This window comes from Oncorhynchus tshawytscha, linkage group LG06 (genome assembly GCF_018296145.1).
Source record: "Oncorhynchus tshawytscha isolate Ot180627B linkage group LG06, Otsh_v2.0, whole genome shotgun sequence".
NCBI classification, from domain to species: domain Eukaryota; kingdom Metazoa; phylum Chordata; class Actinopteri; order Salmoniformes; family Salmonidae; genus Oncorhynchus; species Oncorhynchus tshawytscha.
The window spans coordinates 23,740,833-23,760,179 of NC_056434.1; the positions used below are offsets into that span (position 1 = coordinate 23,740,833).

Genomic DNA, 19,347 nt, shown 5'->3' on the forward strand with positions numbered 1-19,347 from the left:
TTAGTGGTGTTATAGCGGCTCTACAGAGGACGGTTAGTGGTGTTATAGCAGCTCTACAGAGGATGGTTAGTGGTGTTAAAGCAGCTCTACAGAGGACGGTTAGTGGTGTTATAGCAGCTCTACAGAGGATGGTTAGTGGTGTTATAGTGGCTCTACAGAGGATGGTTAGTGGTGTTATAGCGGCTCTACAGAGGATGGTTAGTGGTGTTATAGTGGCTCTACAGAGGATGGTTAGTGGTGTTATAGTGGCTCTACAGAGGATGGTTAGTGGTGTTATAGCGGCTCTACAGAGGACGGTTAGTGGTGTTATAGCAGCTCTACAGAGGATGGTTAGTGGTGTTAAAGCAGCTCTACAGAGGACGGTTAGTGGTGTTATAGCAGCTCTACAGAGGATGGTGAGTGGTATTATAGCGGCTCTACAGAGGACGGTTAGTGGTGTTATAGCAGCTCTACAGAGGATGGTTAGTGGTGTTATAGCGGCTCTACAGAGGATGGTTAGTGGCGTTATAGCAGCTCTACAGAGGATGGTCAGTGGTGTTATAGCGCTCTACAGAGGACAGTTAGTGGTGTTATAGCGCTCTACAGAGAATGGTTAGTGGTGTTATAGCAGCTCTACAGAGGATGGTTAGTGGTGTTATGGTGCGTTCGTAACCAATTGGGAATTTACCAAATCTGTGAAAAACACACTTGAATGGCCCTCCAACTGGTAACTACTAGTTAAATCAGCCATAAATCCCCTTGTGACAGGGGGATTGGAAGCTTTATTCATATTGAAAATCAGATTTATTGAATTATCCTTGTGGTCTATATCAAAGGGCACTTAATTTCATATAACAGGCTTTCAAAATTCAATAGTGGTGTATAATTTCTACTTAACATATAAAAGGGACGCAAAAAGGCACTATTTTTGTGGAACGACCCAGCACACGTTAAATTCTGCCCGTTGGACATTGGTTGCAATTGCTCTCATCAACTTTGTTTGTTTATTTGTCATATGCACATTCACTGACCGATAATGTATCATGTTTGTAGTTATTTTTGTAGTCATTTAAATGCATGTATTTTCATGTTAGTGCTTTTGGTATGTGTCAAGTACAATAAATGGATTTTGACAAGATAGATTGTGTAATAGTGGCAGCCTATTAGAAGACTTGGAGGTGTGGCTTGTTGGGGCGTGGCTAAGTCTTTTTAGCCTCTCATGTGACCAATTGACATGACACTTAATGTGTTATGTTGTGTTCTGTGCTTAAATGTTAAGCTTGTAGAATGACAGTTCTGCAGTCTTAATGAGACTCACATAACTGCATGTGATACCAAAGAGCCTACTAAAGCTTCATTGTTAAGACAGTCACCATTTTTGCTGCAATATGATTTGGCTTTTTTTTTTCATGTTTGCCATACATTTTAATAAAAAAATATATTTCTTACAAATACATTTAAATGCATGTTGGAATATATTTAACAAAACACTTCCAAATACATGTCAAAATATATTCTAAAATACATCTTTAATGTATTTCAGAGTGCATTTTAAAATACATTAAATACATTTTCTGATGACCTTAACATATATTGTGATATACATTTTATACACATTGATATAAACCTTTTAAATATATTCTGTAATTTATGTTGGAATGTATTTAAAGTGTATTCAATAAATAAAAATGCATTATTTGGCCATTTAAAAAAAAAAAATTCACATGTTTCCTAAATAATTTATCAAAACATATATTTGAAATGTATTTTTTTCCCCCGTATGGGCACTCATGAGACTCATGATCACTCCGGATGAACTCTGTCACACTTACAACTTACAACACAAAACAAATTGTTATAATCACACACCTCTCTTCTACAAAAAAAAAATGTTATGATAAGAGTTCAATAGCATTTATAAGAATAAAGTACATATACACAAACAATCTGGAAGACCTGCATTTACTTAGTTGATACCATATCATATATATACACTGCTCAAAAAATAAAGGGAACACTAAAATAACACATCCTAGATCTGAATGAATTAAATATTCTTATTAAAAACTTTTTTCTTTACATAGTTGAATGTGCTGACAACAAAATCACACAAAAAATATCAATGGAAATCAAATGTATCAACCCATGGAGGTCTGGATTTGGAGTCACACTCAGAATTAAATTAATTAAATTAAATTAAAGTGGAAAACCACACTACAGGCTGATCCAACTTTGATGTAATTTCCTTAAAACAAGTAAAAATGAGGCTCAGTAGTGTGTGTGGCCTCCACGTGCCTGTATGACCACCCTACAACGCCTGGGCATGCTCCTGATGAGGTGGCGGATGGTCTCCTGAGGGATCTCCTCCCAGACCTGGACTAAAGCATCTGCCAACTCCTGGACAGTCTGTGGTGCAACGTGGCATTGGTGGATGGAGCGAGACATGATGTCCCAGATGTGCTCAATTGGATACAGGTCTGGGGAACGGGCGGGCCAGGCCATAGCATCAATGCCTTCCTCTTGCAGGAACTGCTGACACACTCCAGCCACATGAGGTCTAGCATTGTCTTGCATTAGGAGGAACCCAGGGCCAACCGCACCAGCATATGGTCTCACAAGGGGTCTGAGGATCTCATCTCGGTACCTAATGGCAGTCAGGCTACCTCTGGCGAGCACATGGAGAGCTGTGCGGCCCGCCAAAGAAATGCCACCCAACACCATGACTGACCCACCGCCAAACCGGTCATGCTGGAGGATGTTGCAGGCAGCAGAACGTTCTCCACGGCGTCTCCAGACTCTGTTACGTCTGTCACGTGCTCAGTGTGAACCTGCTTTCATCTGTGAAGAGCACAGGGCGCCAGGGGCGAATTTGCCAATCTTGGTGTTCTCTGGCAAATGCCAAACGTCCTGCACGGTGTTGGGCTGTAAGCACAACCCCCACCTGTGGACGTCGGGCCCTCATACCACCCTCATGGAGTCTGTTTCTGACCGTTTGAGCAGACACATGCACATTTGTGGTCTGCTGGAGGTCATTTTGCAGGGCTCTGGCAGTGCTCCTCCTGCTCCTCCTTGCACAAAGGCGGAGGTAGCGGTCCTGCTGCTGGGTTGTTGCCCTCCTAAGGCCTCCTCCACGTCTCCTGATGTACTGGCCTGTCTCCTGGTAGCGCCTCCATGCTCTGGACACTACGCTGACAGACACAGCAAACCTTCTTGCCACAGCTCGCATTGATGTGCCATCCTGGATGAGCTGCACTACCTGAGCCACTTGTGTGGGTTGTAGAGTCTGTCTCATGCTACCACTAGAGTGAAAGCACCGCCAGCATTCAAAAGTGACCAAAACATCAGCCAGGAAGCATAGGAACTGAGAAGTGGTCTGTGATCATCACCTGCAGAACCACTCCTTTATTGGGGGTGTCTTGCTAATTGCCTATAATTTCCACCTGTTGTCTATTCCATTTGCACAACAGCATGTGACATTTATTGTCAATCAGTGTTGCTTCCTAAGTGGACAGTTTGATTTCACAGAAGTGTGATTGACTTGGAGTTACATTGTGTTTTTTAAGTGTTCCCTTTATTTTTTGAGCAGTGTATATTTTTAATTCTACATTATGAAACTCTGTCCAAAAATGTTTCTCTCCCTGGGTGTTGCTCTTACATTCAGTTTAGATCCCAAGCCTTGCTACTGTAACACACGTGATATGAACCATGGTCTCCCATGGGTCCCAACGCAGACCCTGATCACGTGACCATGAGCAACCAAGTCTGACAAGTCCACTATATTCACCCCCCTTTGACCTCCTCCCCCACGAGAGATCGCCTCACATTGGGCACCAATGTAACATATAGGATATCATTGCGGGTCTCCCTAGGGAGCAACCAGACCAGTAGACCAAGAGGAAATTCCCCCATGGTCCAAGGTCAGACACTGGTTTTGAAGTTCGCAAGCGGGGCTACTTCATCACGTGACCATGAGCAACGCTGCCCGACTCATCTCCTCTGCACTACTGTGTACCACTGAGATTCAACAATGCACCCACATTAGTGCACCAACAATGTCATTGACGTAAGTAACCCCCCGCATTAAATGATACCATGCTTCCAGCTACACTGTCTAGAGCATCATCACACCTTCCATCATGCTGCTAGCTGAGCTAACGAAGGATGGCGCCTGAGGCATGGAGTGTAGCTTTCACCTATACAGCATGCATCATCTTACACATTCCAATTATAGCACTGTACTAGCAGGCCTCAGAGTGACAACATACCATCTGCTAAAATGGGCTCAGTTCTAGATAAGCTAGTACAAAATGAAAAGCTATGATACAAGGGCAAATAAAATAGCAATCAATTCAAAGCTACAGTATATAGTGATAGTCTAAGAAGACCACACAAAAAGCATTTTCTATAGTCCAGTACATAGCAGCACAATGAGGTCCAGTTTTTGTCTCACAAAGAAAGCAGCAGTAGACGGTAAGTATAAAGAGGTCAGGGTGGGGGCTACACAGGTCTAACTACAATTGGCTGGAACGTGTCTGAGGTCACAGTATGATCATTCCGTTTAGGTTGGACGCAGACCGATAGTTCAGATAGGCTACATACTGTCTGCACCAGTGTTTTGTGTTTAAGTTGAAGTAGATGGAACAGTGACAGGGTCTGGGCCTGGTGTGAGGGTGTCTGGAGTGATGCCCATTCCTACCCCTTCGCTAGGGCACAGAGTGAGTAATGTGGGAGGTATAGGGTATCTACAGGTGGCCCTGCCTACAGTACATGGCAGCAGTTGTACTGGGCGAAGGGCAGGATTTTCTCCTTGGAGGTGGGCTGGATGTTGAAAGACAGGGCCTTCTCACAGAGAGGGAACTGCAGCAGGCGGTCTCTCAGGTTCACGTTCTTCCCCTTTCCAGGATCCAGTCTGAACGTAGGGTCGGTCCCCGTCTCCCTGGGCCCAAGGCCACCCTGTGGTGCATTGTGGGATCTCTCTAATTGAAGCTCCTCCGGAGTGTCCCCTTCAGACTCCCCACCAGGCCCTCTCACCTTGCGGGTCGTCTCCACCCCGTCGGGGCCCAGGTCCACACAGTGGTTATGGGGCAGAGAGCGGGGTGAGGCGCATGGGGTGGACCCCCCACTCTGCACCAGGAGCTTAGGCTTGGACTCTGTGGTGTTGTTGTTTTTAAGAATAGCATCTTCCCCTTCTATGATGTCTGGGCTGGGAGTTTCCTGTTGCCCACAACAACACTGCACCCCCCCGAGGCGAGGCAGGTATGGAGGGTGAGCTTTAGGGCTGATCGAACTACCATTGATTGGCTGGTCTGAAGTCAAATGACTACCTAGCCTCAGTTGGTCACATGACATGTCTCCTTCCTCCATGGGCTTCTCCCCTGACTCCATTGTACCCTGTTCTTCTTCCTGTATGGCTGCCAGCTGGTCAGGCTCCATCTCTCTGCTGTGGCTAGAAACCCTGGCCTGCAGCTCCCTGTCCCACTCCCCCCTCTCTGTCTCCAGTGCCTCCTCCACTGAGGTGGCCAACAGGCCTGTTTCCTCTCCCTGAGCTGGGACTACTCTGACTGGGCTCTGTGGAGCCTCTGGAGCTGTGAGCATGGGACTAGACTGTTCTGTAGACACAGATGTTGATGCCAAGCCTATTATATGAGGCAGTGTTTGAATATTATGAAGTCCAACATGTGGTTCGCCTGTCTCTTCCGCCTCATCTTCCTCCTCCTCCTCTTCCTCTTCACAGATGAGCTGCAGGGCTCCCAGGCTCTTGATCTGTGGAGGTTCGTCAGGGGGTGAAGGGCGCAGGGTGAGCCCCAGGCAGGGCTCTGTGCTGTACTCAGGGAAGGGGCTCTCTGTGCGACTTGGCTGTGGCTGAAGCAGCAGGGGCCTGTCGGTCAGGAAGTCCACAGCATCAGACACCCCTCGGCGGGGACAGCCAGCCAGCAGGCCATGGAGCCCCCTCTGCTCCAGATCCAGAGGCTCAGACCGCGGCCTCCTGCAGAAGAGAAAGATATATTAGAAATGAGTAGAGTTCATGATCAGCTAGTTGCATTTTTACTATGACTGACTGACTGCACTGTGTGCCTTTGTGAATCATTGTGACTGACTGACTGACTGCACGGTGTGCCTTTGTGAATCATTGTGACTGACTGACTGACTGCACTGTGTGCCTTTGTGAATCATTGTGACTGACTGACTGACTGCACTGTGTGCCTTTGTGAATCATTGTGACTGACTGTACTAAATGAATGCTGAGTCTTACTGGAGTTGTGATGGCTCGGCCCACGAACTGTCGACTTTCGGGATCTCGCTGGGCTGCTCCTGCTTGTCTCTCAGGATGCGCTCCCCCAGCAGGTAATACGTGGCTGTGATGTGGTTGTATTGATCCGCTTCTAGAGCCCTGGGTGTACCACAATGACACACAATTTTGTTTAAATTTAGAATAGAATATTTTAAAACAACCACATTTCAGAACTGCATCCACAAATGCATTTCACCAAGTTATCTTGCTTGAAAAGCTTTCAGATCTGAGGTAGAGTACAAAGGAAGAGGATTGAGAGAAGGAGAATATGGGGAGAAGAGGAAGACATAGGGAAGTCCTCACTGTTGGATGGCATTGCGGTCAGCGATGTTGCCGCTGGTCATGGCGTGGAGGATGATCTCGTGTTCCTCCTGGGACAGGCTGCGGTGGGAGGTGAGGGGGGCGGCACTGTGCCCTGTGGGGGAGGGGTTGACCCCCTGCAGCCAGGGGTGCTTCTCGATCTCCTCCAGGGAGGCACGACTAGACGGGTCCCTCTGCAGCATACGGGAGATCAAACTGGAAGAAAGAGAGAGAGAGCCAGATAGAAAGAGAGAGAGAGAGAGAGACACAGTTGAGAATTCACCTTCCATAGATCAGATACTATATATACCTCTGTGGCCTCTTGTTTGTAACACCGGGACACGAGTGAAGTTCTCATGCATACTGATTCAGTTATTGACAGTCAAAGCACATAACCCCATTTATCTGCGATACGAGAGTGAATGAGATCAAACTGTCAATCTATTTCATCATCAATATTCATGAGCGCCTGCAGACATCAGACAGTCTTTAGGTGCATCCATGCAGGGCAGGTAATTTGATGAAAGGCATGGCTGAGAGGCATGGCACAGCCTGACTCTGTGCATCATCATGCAGGCTCTGATGCAGGATGGGGACTTTGTATTCCTCTCTATATGTCTGTGTGTGTGTGTGTGTGTGCAGAGAGGTATGCAAAGTCTGTATCAGACTAATCTATTTGTTATTGTGACTGTTTTAATGCACTGCAGTGAGGCTGAGAGCTGGCTCTAGTCTGGTGTAGAGGAACAAGTTCCTGTGAATGACCACCAGGGGATGCCACTGCTCCCTCTGTCTCACTGGTAGGCGTGTGTGTGTATGTGAGTGTGTGTGTGTGTGTGTGTGTGTGTGTCATCTTGCTCTTTTATCCTTGTGGGGACCTAAAATCTCCAAAAGTCCCCACAGGGATAGTAAAACAAGGAAAAATCTCCCTCGTGGGGCCATGGAATATGTTATTTTGAGTTTAGGGGTTAGGTTTAGGGTTACAATTAGGGTTGGAATTAGGGTAAGGGGTTATGTTTAGGGTTAGGGTTAGGGGTTAGGGAAAATATCATTTTGAATGGAAATCAATTTTAGGTCCCCACGAGGATAGAAAAACAATTGTGTGTGTGTGTGTGTGTGTGTGTATGTTTGCACACGCCTTTAAGTGGTTTAACCATGCAAGGCCAGGATCACCATTCAGCCTAAAGGCTCTATCCTCCTTTAATAATGCCCTATTTTCCCTTATGTCCATTTACACTGTGCAAGTACCCATACTTCTCTGAACCTCCAATAATGCTCTTGTTGTTTGGTATATCCTATTCATACTACTGAAATATTAATACAAACGAATGATTTACACACTGTCTTCCTAACTGACCCATGCACATCTCACAACACTACTACGCAGTAAAGCAAAGCACTTAATACAAAGTAAGAGTAGGTAGGGAGAGAGAGAGAGAAAAAGAGCAACAGAGGGACAGCACGAGAGAAAGAGAGAGCGATAGCAGGAGAGAGAGATAGCAGGAGAAAGAGAGATAGCAGGAGAAAGAGAGCAACAGAGGGGAGAGAGATAGCAGGAGAAAGAGAGATAGCAGGAGAGAGGGAGAGAGAGATAGCAGGAGAAAGAGAGCAACAGAGGGGAGAGATAGCAGGAGAGAGGGAGAGAGAGAGAGGGTGAGAGAGAGAGCAACAGGGGAGAGAGAGAGAGCAACAGGGGGGAGAGAGAGATATCAGGAGAGAGAGGGAAAGAGAGAGGGGAGTGAGAGGGAGATAGTGAGAGAGAGATTGTAGGAGAGAGAGGTCTGCTTTCGCTCTGTTGATTGTGCCCACAGGACTGTTCTGTTTTGCAAGGAATCATCTTCCCATGAAAAGAGCTTTCGTCAGGGCCTTGGTCATATGACCCAGGTTTTATGTTTGAAACTGTTCCTGAGCCAGTCAGTTAGATGTCTGAGGCTCAATCATCTGACTCAGAACCACAAGGTCTGGGAGGTCTGGACTGCGGTTCAGTGGCCGCAGGGGTGTTCTTGAGTCTCAAACACAAATAGCATTGGTACCAAGGGGCTTAGCTAATTCATCCCCTTTTAACACAAAGACAGTTATGTTCAGATTGAACTTTAATAGATACCAGAGCTGGGGTGAGATCTGGGGTGAGATGTAGAATGGAGTGACTAGGTATCCAGGGATTGATCCTAACCACGCAATGAATTACAGACAAGTGGCAGTCCAATACAGCACGGATCTGAACCAACTCACTCAGCAACTCTCAGTTTCCTAGAACTCTCATCATTTTTGGAAATCCTGAGATAAACTTTCATTTCAGCCATCTCTTTATTCTACCCACTGGTTGGCTGGCCACCTCAAATCAACTTTCAATATTGTATTCCCTATTCAGTGATTGGCTTGCGCCCTCTGACAAAAACAGCCAAAGAGCACAGGGTAGACTGTGTCCAGAAGGCTGTTTGCACGAGGTTCTCAGTCAGGCGTGAGGTTCAGAGTTTGGGCGATAGGAGACATGGGTTTAATAAAATCTCACCCACCTCTTTGAAGTCATGTAGATCACATCAATAAGCTCCACAAATGTCTGCCTTGCCTAACATCCCTGTTAAGATTTGAAATGACAGATGATCAAGCCCGCTGGTGTCTAGAGAGTTAGGTAAATCAACCTTTCATTTTCTTGCACCTTACTTGTGGAATGATCAACAATTACAACTGGTGCCTCTAGGGCATTTCAGCCGTTTGTCAGGGGTCCTTTTTACTGACGAATGTGTCCGTTTTTTAGGATTGTTTTGCTTTTCATGTATTGTTGTGTATAATAATGTGTATTTTATTGTGCATATGAATGTGTAGTTTGATGTGTATTGTGGTGCTATACAGGGCTCATCTGGAAAACAGACCTTGGTCTCAGCACTGACTCCTTGTCAAAATAAAGGTTGGCTGGGGCTGACTGGGGTAGGGCAGGTTAGGGCCAGACATTCAGAAACACACAGAGAGCCGACAACTGGCATCGTTTTTATTATGTGTCTGTATGTATCACTGTTGCATAACCACAGTCTATTTCTAGTGCATCTGAGAGAATTATAAAAACCATATGACATATTTAAACTGCATTGTGTGACACCGTGTTGAGGTTACTGCATGGTGTGTGTGAGAGCTGGAGGCTGCCTTATTATTATTCGACCATGCTGGTCATTTATGAACATTTGAACATCTTGGCCATGTTCTGTTATAATCTCCACCCGGCACAGCCAGAAGAGGACTGGCCACCCCACATAGCCTGGTTCCTCTCTAGGTTTCTTCCTAGGTTTTGGCCTTTCTAGGGAGTTTTTCCTAGCCACCGTGCTTCTACACCTGCATTGCTTGCTGTTTGGGGTTTTAGGCTGGGTTTCTGTACAGCACTTTGCGATATCAGCTGATGTACGAAGGGCTATATAAATAAATGTGATTTGATTTGATTTGAGAGGGTGATGCTACTCACTCTTTACAGTCTGCGGAGACATGGGCGGGGACGGTGTAGCGACAGTCCATAATCATGGTGAGCGTCTCACTGTCATTGGTCTCCTGGAATGGCGGCTGTCCACACACCAGCATGAAGAGGATCACCCCCAGTGACCAAATATCTGTAACACAAAAACCATGCATACAGTCACCATAGATACATAAACACATTGTCAAACTTCGTAATGTGAGTATGCAGACACATACTATTTGATCACTAGGGCCCAGATATTTGTATGGTCAGGACTCCTTGCCCTAATAATCACTGAAACAAACCAACCAACAAACATCTACAGTATAACCGTCCCTCAGTAGTCTGGTTCCAGTGGCTGAAATGAATGTTGTTTACAGATCCAGGCCTTTGTCCCAGACAGCTGGTGAGTACATACAGTATGTAACTCTCCCTCCCCCAGTCAGTGTGTCATTGGCAGGGTCTGGAGCCTGGAGCAAACACACAGGCCTTGAGACACTCCGGTCAAACCTCTCACCCACACTGTGAGTGGCCCTATGAGACAGAGAGAGCCAACCTCTCACCCACACTGACACTCCGTGTTCCTATGGCCCTGCCCAGAGCCTTCTATATATCCGGCTCTGGCTGTGCTCTTACTGACTGACATTCTGTTTTAGCATGCTAGCAGATACCCATAGACTTCCAGTCATTGAGCTAGCGCTAGTTAGCAACGGCTCGCAGAACTACTTCTAACTTCTATCATACTGGATAGAGACATAACAATGCTATCCACTGACTCTGGGGAAAGTATCCCTTCAAGGTTCAGTTAATGATGTGGGGCGGCAGGTAGCCTAGTGGTTAGAGCGTTGGACTAGTAACCAAAAGGTTGAATTGAAAGATTGAATCCCCGAGCTGACAAGGTAAATATCTGTTGTTCTGCCCCTGAACAAGGCAGTTAACCCACTGTTCCTAGGCCGTCATTGTAAATAAGAATTTGTTCTTAACTGACTTGCCTAGTTAAATAAAAGTGAAATGTATGTGAGAAAGCCCTGTATGAGGATAGATTTTACCCATGTGGAATCCCAGTGATTATTCTCCTGTTCTGTCTCTGTGATCTCTCTCTATATACTGTATATACACTGAACAAAATATATAAACGCAACATGCGTTTTACTGAGTTACAGTTCCTATTATAAAATCAGTCAATTTAAATAAATAAATTAGGCCCAATGTAACGAGTGCCAATGTAACGAGTGCGCTGAGTCGGGAAGCAAGTTCAGGGAGTGAGTGTTTTAATAAATAAACGAAACAATAAACACGTAACACAAACAACGCACCAACATGAAAACAGTCAATAACGCCTGAGGAAAGAACCAAGGGGAGTGACAGATGTAGGGACGATAATCAAGGAGGTGATGGAGTGCAGGTGAGTGTCATGAGGCGCAGGTGCGCGAGACGATGGTGACAAGTGTGCGGGATAAACAGCAGCATGAGGTGAATGAATGGCATGACAATGGGCTTCAGGATCTCATCATGGTACCTCGTTGCATTCAAATTGCCATCAATAAAATGCAATTGTGTTTGTTGTCCATAGCTTATTCCTGCCCGTACCATAACCCCACCGCCACCATGGGGCACTCATGGTGGCAAACAAACTCACCCACACAATGCCATACTCGCTGTCTGCCATCTGCCCAGTACAGTTGAAACCGGGATTCATCCGTGAAGAGCACACTTCTCCAGCATACTAGTGGTCATCGAAGGTGAGAATTTGCCCAATGAAGTTGGTTACAATGCCGAAGTACAATCAGGTCAAGACCCTGTTGAGGATGATGAGCACACAGATGTGCTTCCCTGAGACGGTTTCTGACAGTTTATGCAGAAATTCTTCAGTTGCGCAAACCCACAGTTTCATCAGCTGTGACTGGTCTCAGATGATCCCGCAGGTGAAGAAGCTGGATGTGGAGGTCCTGGGCTGGCGTGGTTAAACGTGGTCTGTGAGGCCGGTTGGACGTATTGCCAAATTCTCTAAAATGACGTTGGAGGCGGCTTATGGTAAAGAAATAAACATTACATTATCTGGAAACAGCTCTGGTGGACATTCCTGCAGTCAGCACGCCAATTACACACTCCCTCAAAACTTGAGGGATCTGTGGCCTATTGTTTGAAATTTTAGTGGCCATTTATTGTCCCCAGCACAAGGTGCACCCGTGTAATGATGATTTCATGACGTCCCTAGGAGGGGTGCGTCACTTGAGAGGGTTGAGTCACTGATGTGATCTTCCTGTCTGGGTTGGCCCTCTCTCTACCTGTGCCCTCCACCTCTCTCTCTCTGTGCCCCCCCCTCTCTCTACCTGTGCCCTCCCCCCTCTCTCCCTCTCCCTGTGCCCTCTCTCTACCTGCGCCCTTCTCCCCTCTCTCTCTCCCCTCCCTCTCCCTGCGCCCTCTCTCTGCACCCCTCTCTCTCCCCCTTCTGTCCCTGCATCCTCTCCTTGTGCCCTATCTTACTCTCCCCCTTCTACTTCTCCCTGTTATCCCCCCTCCTCCTCTCCCTGCGCCTCCTCTCCGCCCTCTCTCTCTAAATATCCCAGCAGATGGTGTTTGTCTCCAGAGGAAATCCGCTCCCTCACTCAGAGGAAATACTTTGTTCTAGAGTACATACTGAGAGCTCTCCCTCCCTCTAAACCTCACCCCATCTGTTCACAACTCTTAGTACAAAACTCAAAACAGATCATCAAAAAGGCAGTGGTTTCAAAACTCTAAGCACATTTTCAATTGACAAAGTACAACACAAAATCATAGTCACCTTTTCACCAAACTTAGTGTTTCATCTAGAAATACATGTATACAAATACATCAAATGTACTTGCTCTTTTGTTCAAATATATGACTTAATCCTACTGCTCTTAATCGACGATCACTTAAACCTAGAGGTTTGACATGTCAACTGGTTTGTCTACAAGAGATTTAGAGAAATACTGTCACATGAATGACGCTGGAGAGACGAAGCAGGTACGGGGAGTAAAACATTTCATAAATAACGGACATGGAACGAGACAGGAACAGCATCAGCAAACAGGTAACACAAAAAAAGACAATTAATGCATCAGCAGCAAACAGAGCTGGGAACTGACAAATATAGGGGAGGTAATAAACAGATGATGAGTGAGTCCAGGTGAGTCCAATATCGCTGATGCGCGTGACGTGGGAAGGCAGGTGTGCGTAATAGATGATAGGAGTGAGTGATGCAGGGCAGCCTGGCGCTTGGGGGGGAAGAGCGGGAGCAGACGTGACAAATACATAATGAAAATGTCTGCCTGTGAAGTAGACTTGAATGTTAAGGCAGAACAGAGCTAGACAGACAAGTTCTAATGAAATAGCCCAGGACACAAGACAAGACAGAGGGCCTGAGATGGTATCTGACTATCTGTTCTTCCCCACTCTGCTTGGTTTGGCTTATGTAACGGTAACAGCCATGTGTTAGACACAAAAAACAGACTCCCTCTCCGATCGCCCTGGGTCTGGGACGTACCCTGTGTGACTCTGCGCACACAGGCCTCTGATTGTCTCTGTCTCATCATATAACCACTGTGTTCAGACAGTCACACTGCTCTCATAATAACTAGGAGACAGACACTCAGTTCAATGACCCTGGAGGTCCATTCATAGCCGTATGCAGTACCCACCTATACAATATTCCATACAATATACAGTACACACTGTACAAATAGTCAATACATGATTCTACATGTGTGTGGGTGCATGTGTTCGTGTATATGTGTGTGTATGTGTGTGTATGTGTGTGTCTCTACAGCTCTTCTTCACCTGGAAGTTTGCTGCAGGGCCACGTTCTGCCCATTCAGCAGATGAAAGTCCAATCTTCCAGGTGTCATTTACCTTCAGAGTGGTTGGAAATTCAATTCACTTTCTGAATTGCCTGAATTGAAATGGAGTTGACCTCAACCCTGTGCTGTGTTTTGTTATGCTTTGCACTGTTGCGTTATCATTAGCAGGGCTGTATGGCAGTGTAGAGGCAGCAGGCCTCAGTGAGCGAGCTGCCTCTCTCAGCCGTCACTCTGTCACCGAGGCCTAATGTGTGGATTAAACCAGCACCTGATCAGTGGACCAAAATAATAGCATGCTGAGCTAAAGAATATTCATTCAGAGTCAGTCATACTGTAACTGTACACCACCAGCCAGGGAACCTGTGGAAATACTACACCACTCTGACTCAGTCTCCATCCATGGAGTTTTCAGGCGTCATCTGAAGACTACTGAGTCACAGAGACTAGACCATATAATGACATATATAATCCTGTAGTAATAGGATTCCCCCCCCCCCACACCCACACTCGTCAGGCCTTGTCCCAGCTTGACTTCAACACAGCCTGTCAGATAACATCAGAGACAAGTTGACACTAGACAAAGGTATCTTCTGCCACATTGCTATGTGTGTGTTTCCCAGGTTCTGTTTAGACAGGGCGCTAATCCCTGGGTCATCATGACCGGGCTCAAACCAGGTTAATGCCAGAAACATGTCCCGTGTTGTGTGTTGGTTGGGGAATGGGACCTTTCTCTGGTCAGTTCACACAGTCTCACACACAACGCTAAGGCCACCCACGTGCAATAGGCCCAAAAATGTGGGATTTTATTTTATAGCAGTGCCACTGCCGTGCAAGCCAATAAACATGTTTTGATTTTTGTGTGTGTCTGTCGCAGATGTGTTTGTGGATTAGCTGGTACATCAAGCGGATATATTAACCAGAGGGAATGAAAGCATCCACTACAAATGTAGGTGAACACTGCCCAAACACACATTGACACACACAGGACTGATCAGAGAATATAGATCTAGGGATTCTGTCACAAATCTCCTGGGCTGGCTCATGTAGTCTTTATTTTGGGGGCATGTTTAAGGTGTGTAGGTGCTCACGCCAGGTCCTGATTCTGCAGGTGAATAAGGTGGTTGTGGTTTTGGTTTCAGTGCACGTGCCTAAACCCCCTGCGGTCCCTCTGCAGTGGGCGGCCCCCTTGGGTCTGGTCACCTCGTAGGCTGGTCTGGGTCTGTGTCTCAGAGGAATCTGACCCAGTTAGGGGCTTTCAATCTGGCACACTCCCAGCACAGCACCACATACAGCCCTGTACTGTAGTATTACCAGTCCTGCTTGGGTCACACTGTGCTGAAATATCGACATCAAACCGTCTCAACTAGATTTTCTAGAGTATGTACCCATAGGGGATATACTTTACTTAGTGTAGTGCTGATCTTCATTATTTCACATGGCCAATCCCATCAGCAGTTATGACTAAGGAATGTATAGAACCACACTGTGGACTAGTAGTGTGTCGTGCTGAGATGAGGTGTGAGTCTAATTAGATTCCCTCTAAGCTGTAATCCTGTCCTCCTGTATATGTGTCTGTCTGTGTCATTGAACACTCAGCTGTTCCCTGGCCGGTGGCCATTACCTAGCAGATATAATAGGTTTACTGGATTCCACACTGCTAGGAACAGAAGGAATTACTCTACCTTCACTCACCTCTTTTACTGTCTCTCAGTGTTCTGTTAGGGTGATAATGGCACAGCACCATAACACGTTCCACGTGTGTGTGAGGACGTCATGGCGTTTTCACAATAACAGTCCATTTTCTTAGCAACAAGGTCAGGTGAATACGGTGCAGCCAGGTGTTCATATATCTGGGGCAGGATAGAAGTGTGTACTTGGGGAATGTTAAGGTCAGGAATTACTGCAGGTCTGGAGACCTAGTACATATCTTCATAGTTCATTCATTCTCCCTGCACTACTCTCCATTTGATTTAATTCGATTTAAATTGAAGAAAAAGCCCATATTACAACCATGTCTGTCTGCGGTAAACAGACCAGATTAAAAACAACATCAGTGTGCGGACACACTGAACTGTAAGTGGCAACCCACAATTCTCCTATTCTGACACAGAGACAACTATCCCCCTGACTGTGGGCTTTAAGCCCAGCATCGGCACAGCTTCAACGTCCCTGGCCTAGATTAAAGCCGTGCGAGGATTGCTATGCCGCCTATCCATGCGCAAATTACATTTCCATTCCAGATTCTCTGCAGCCCAGAGACCATCTGTTCACGTTTGTGTGTTTGTATGTGTGTGTGTGTAGAAAGTCTACATCCCCTTGAATTTCTTTTCACATTTTGCTGCTTTAAAATCTAAATAGGGATTCAATGAATATACACTTGTGTTGGGTGAGCTAGAGTAATGATTGCATCATGGACAGACCGACAGACAGTACCACAGATAAACCCATGTTCATTTCTCCAGCTTTATCATGGTCTCAGAGGATTTGTGGAAATTCTGTGGAGCTCCCAGGGTGCACGTTTTGTTTTCTGCCCTAGCTCTACACAGCTGATTCAAATGACCAACTCATCACCAAGCTTTGATTATTTCAATCAGCTTTGTAGTGCTAGGGCAAAAAACAAAATGTGCACCCAGGGGGGACCGAGTTTGGAAAACCCTGGCGTAGAGGGACCAGAATGTGGTCTGGACAGAATACATTTAAAAATCTGTGAATCGTTTGTCTGTAAAATGGATCATACGCTGACTTTGTTTTCTATGGAGAATTATATAGAACTGTCTTTTCACATACAGTACCCCTTGACTTTTTCCACATTCTGTTACGTTACAGCTTACTTATTTTTGTTAGTTTTTAATACTACTACATTTGAAGCACCTTTGGCTGTGACTACAGCATAGAGTCTTCTTGGGTATGACATTACAAGCTTGGCACAGCTGCATATGGGGAGTTTCTCCCATTCTTCTCTGCAGATCCTCTCAAGCTCTGTCAGGTTGGATGGGGAGCACTGCTGCACAGCTATTTCCAGGTCTCCCCAGAGTTGTTTGATCAGGTTCAAGTCGGGGCTCTGGCTGGGACACTCAAGGACATTCAGAGACTTTTCCCGAATCCACTCCTGCATAGTCTTGGCTGTGTGCGTTGGGTCGCTGTCCTGTTGGAAGGTGAACCCTCGCCCCAGTCTGAGGTCCTGAGCGCTCTGGAGCAGGTTTTCATCAAGGATCTCTCTGTACTTTGCGCCGTTCATCTTTCCCTCGATCCTGACTAGTCTACCAGTCCCTGCCTCTGAAAAACATCCCCACAGCATGATGCTGCCACCACCATGCTTCACCATAGGGATGGTGCCAGGTTTCCTCCAGATGTGATGCTTGGCATTCAGGCCAAAAAATTCCATCTTGGTTTCGTCAGACCAGACAATCTTGTTTCTCATGGTCTGAGAGTCCCCGATTGTGCAATCTCCCCCGATTGCGCAGTTTGGCCTGGTGGGCCGCTCTAGGAAGAGTCTTGGTGGTTTCAAATTTCTTCCATTTAAGAATGATGGAGGCCACTGTGCTCTTGGGGACCTTCAATGCTGCAGAAATGTTTTGGTACCCATCCCCAGATCTGTGCCTCGACACAATCATGTCTCGGAGCTCTACTGACAATTCCTTTGACCTCATGGCTTGGTTTTTGCTCTGACATGCACTGCCAACTGTGGGATCTTATACAGACATGTGTGTGCCTTTCCAAATCATGTCCAATCAATTTAATTGGACTCCAATCAAGCTGAAGAAACATCTCAAGGATGATCAATGGAAACAGGATGCACCTGAGCACAATTTTGAGTCTCATAGCAAAGGGTCTGAATACTTATGTAAATAAGGTACTTCTGTAATTCAATTTTTAATAAATGTACAAACATTTTTAAAAAGTGTCTGAATATTTTCTGAAGACACTGTATATCTTTCTCTCATCTCTTGAGCCTTATGATAGAAAAATCCATCCAGCCAGCCAGCAAGTCATCCATCCATCCAGAAAGCCAGACAGACAGAGAGAAAGTTAACCAGCCAGACATCCAGATGGACAGACAGACCCCCTGCTCATCCAGACACCCACTGTCCAGGTCCCCCATGTGTCTTACCTACAGCCGGAGCGTCATACTCATCCCCCAGCAGGATCTCTGGGGCGGAGTAAGCCAGCGAACCACAGCTGGTCATCAGCATGGTCCCGGGCTTGAAGAGGTTGCTGAAGCCGAAGTCGGTCAGCTTGACTGTACCCTGCTGCCTGAAGAACACCACATTCTCTGGCTTGAGGTCTCGGTGCACCACATGGAGCCGGTGGCAGTAGGAGATGGACTGGACAATCTGGGCGAAGTGAACTTTAGCCGTGTCCTCGGCCACGCCACCCTCGTGGCGCAGGATATAGTCATACATGTCCCCTCCATCGCCCAGCTCCAGGATGAGGTAGAGCTTGGTGGCGGTGTCGATGACCTCATAGAGCCGCACCACGTTGGGGTGCTGCACCAGCTTCATACAGCGCACCTCCTGCAGCAGGTGGCCCGTTGCCATGGTGTCCAACTTGGTCTTGTCAATCACCTTGACCGCCACCAGCTGGCCTGTGAAGACGTGGCGGGCCAGCTTGACCACGGCGAAGTGGCCTTTCCCCAGCGTGCGATCCAGGTCGTAGAGGCCGGCGATCTTGCCCTCGTAGCCACCCTTAGAAGCAGCCATGTCTGGGTGGGGCGGGGCAAGGGCGGGGTGAGGGGAGTGGTGTGTTGGTGCTGGAGACAGTCTCAGTCTGGATGAGGGGTCTCGGTATGAAGAGAGGGAGGGTTGGGCTGGAGGCTCTCTCTACTGATGCATTACCTGGACAAATTAAGCAATGGGAAACACAGTCAATACTTCATATCAAACAAGATGGAGGAGGGTTTTTATTATCCAGATTGTTATGGGAGATGTGGTGTTTGAAATACTATAAAAAAAACACTTCGATCCTAACAACATTGAAATGCACTGCAATTTCTTCAGCCCTGCAGTCTTTTGCAGGCAGCTATGTTCCTTATTAGAGTTTGATTGCTCAGATTTTTTATTTTACCAGGCAAGTCAGTTAAGAACAAATCCTTATTTTCAATGACGGCCTACCCGAGACATTGCTGGGCCAATAGTGCACCACCCTATGGGACTCTCAATCACAGCCGGTTGTGATACAGTCTGGAATTGAACCAGGGTCTGTAGTAACACCTCTTGCACTGAGATGCAGTGCCTTAAACCACTGCGCCACTCAGGAGCCCCCAAGTGGTTCAGACAGAGTACTCAGTGGGTGGTCTGCCAAAAATAAAGGCTCCACGGACAGATTTACCATTACAGGGCTGCTATGGTGACAACACACATTACACAACACACATTACACAACTTTAATGAAGCAATTCATTGTATCGGCCTTATGCCTATAGAACCCAAATACGGGTGATTCCAAGCCAGCTAAAAATATTTTGGGTATCTCAGATTGTTCTGGCAATTCTGAAATAGAAACTGAATTTA

At 46.5% G+C, this 19,347-nt stretch overlaps 1 protein-coding gene across 2 annotated transcripts in view; it reads right to left on the reverse strand.

Annotated features, from left to right (window-relative positions):
• Positions 1-3,474: 3,474 nt before the first annotated feature.
• Positions 3,475-19,347, reverse strand: part of LOC112252270 (SNF-related serine/threonine-protein kinase) — a 42,168-nt gene continuing 26,295 nt past the window's right edge. For both annotated transcript variants that reach the window (XM_024423362.2, XM_024423361.2), the window contains exons 2-6: positions 17,949-18,672; positions 10,023-10,164; positions 6,575-6,787; positions 6,233-6,370; positions 3,475-5,965 (exon numbers count right to left, since the gene is read on the reverse strand). In XM_024423362.2, coding sequence (XP_024279130.1) covers positions 4,738-5,965; positions 6,233-6,370; positions 6,575-6,787; positions 10,023-10,164; positions 17,949-18,537 — 2,310 coding nt within the window. In that variant the 5' untranslated portion in view covers positions 18,538-18,672 and the 3' untranslated portion in view covers positions 3,475-4,737. The remainder of the gene's footprint in view (positions 5,966-6,232; positions 6,371-6,574; positions 6,788-10,022; positions 10,165-17,948; positions 18,673-19,347) is intronic.